The following is a 1,327-nucleotide window of genomic DNA, read 5'->3' on the forward strand; positions in this document are numbered from 1 at the left end:
TGATTGGTTAACGAGGTAAACAGCAGTCGTGATTAGTTAACGAGGTAAACAGCCACTGCGACTGGTTAATGAAGATGTGAAAGAAACCTTGGGTCTGGGTGGGTCAGCAGTAGGACCCACACCCTCTCTGCTGAGCTCGATCCTCAGCTTGACGTCTCCGTGAGGACTCATCAGGTCTGCTGACATCATCTTGAGACCTGAAAGGAAAACCCAGCAGAATGTGAAACTTATCCCTGAAACCTTCGAAACACAACATCTGTTAATTTTATATTTATTATTTCAGAATACCAGGAGCACTGTAGGGGGGTCCCTGTGGAGTCATCCTCCCAGAGTTGCTGCCTGGTTGGTGGCTGTAGGGACCTCCAGGACCTCCAGGACCTCCCATGGCCTTCATACCTGAATAGCTGCCCTGCCTGGACACCACAGAAGAAGAAAGAAGTTTGTTACAAATTTACTTTGAGACAAGCAAAGAGCGTCGGGGAGACCTGAGTCCAGGTTCTGAGCTGTTAGAACGATGGGTTCTGTTAATAGAACAACTTCAGATCAGCTGACTGAAACCATTCGGCACGCAGAGTGACGTTCAGGTCCGTCCTGTTACACAACGCAGGGAGACGTTTTAAACGGAAGTGAAATCTTTGATCCTTTTTATCTGAACGCAACATTTCCTGCTGGATGCAGATAAGAGGCGTTACATTTAACAGTCCTGATGCTCTTCAGGGTTTGGAACAGATCGTTCAGTTTAACCGTGTTCCAGAGGGAACACGTGAGCTTCATGACTGCAGGAAGTAAAGGCTGGAACTTGGATCAAAACAAATCACAAGTTTTGACCGAACGTTCAACAGAAAGTTTTCTTTGTTTCTGACCGTTCCCTTGATCTGCAGCAGAGCGTCACGAGCCAAACCTACCCATAATGCTCTGGGGCGGTCTGGACAGCACGTAGTTGCTGAGCCCCGGTGCCCTGCTGGGAGGGGTGAGGAGGGTGAGGGGAAGGAGAAAGGGCAGGTCGACCCCCCTGCCAGGACTGGTGGAAGACGGGCGAGCGAGAAAAAGGAGGTCTAGGAGGTGGAAAGAGAGAACACATCAAAACATGAGGCAGAACCAGAACCGGTTCAGGTCCATTAGAAAAAGTAGACTAATGTTTTTTCATTAAGGAAAATGTTTTAAATTCTAAATAAACAACTTTAATTCTGACATCCAGCCATCAGAGGGCGCTGCAGGCTCCTGTCAGACCCTCACCCGTTCTCTCATGTCTGCCCCTCGTTCTCTCAGGTCTGGCCCTTGTTCTCTCAGGTCTGCCCCTCGTTCTCTCATGTCTGCCCCTCGTTCT

The 1,327-nt window shown here is 49.1% G+C and overlaps 1 protein-coding gene across 1 annotated transcript in view; it reads right to left on the bottom strand.

The window, feature by feature from the left end:
• arid1b (AT rich interactive domain 1B (SWI1-like)) overlaps positions 1-1,327 on the bottom strand; it is a 23,184-nt gene that overhangs the window by 9,152 nt on the left and 12,705 nt on the right. The window contains exons 9-11 of the mRNA XM_037685223.1: positions 906-1,055; positions 289-413; positions 88-197 (exon numbers count right to left, since the gene is read on the bottom strand). Of these exons, the coding sequence (XP_037541151.1) occupies positions 88-197; positions 289-413; positions 906-1,055 (385 nt within the window). The remainder of the gene's footprint in view (positions 1-87; positions 198-288; positions 414-905; positions 1,056-1,327) is intronic.

The sequence above is a fragment of the Nematolebias whitei genome, chromosome 12 (assembly GCF_014905685.2).
Source record: "Nematolebias whitei isolate Nwh7 chromosome 12, NemWhi1, whole genome shotgun sequence".
Taxonomy (NCBI): domain Eukaryota; kingdom Metazoa; phylum Chordata; class Actinopteri; order Cyprinodontiformes; family Rivulidae; genus Nematolebias; species Nematolebias whitei.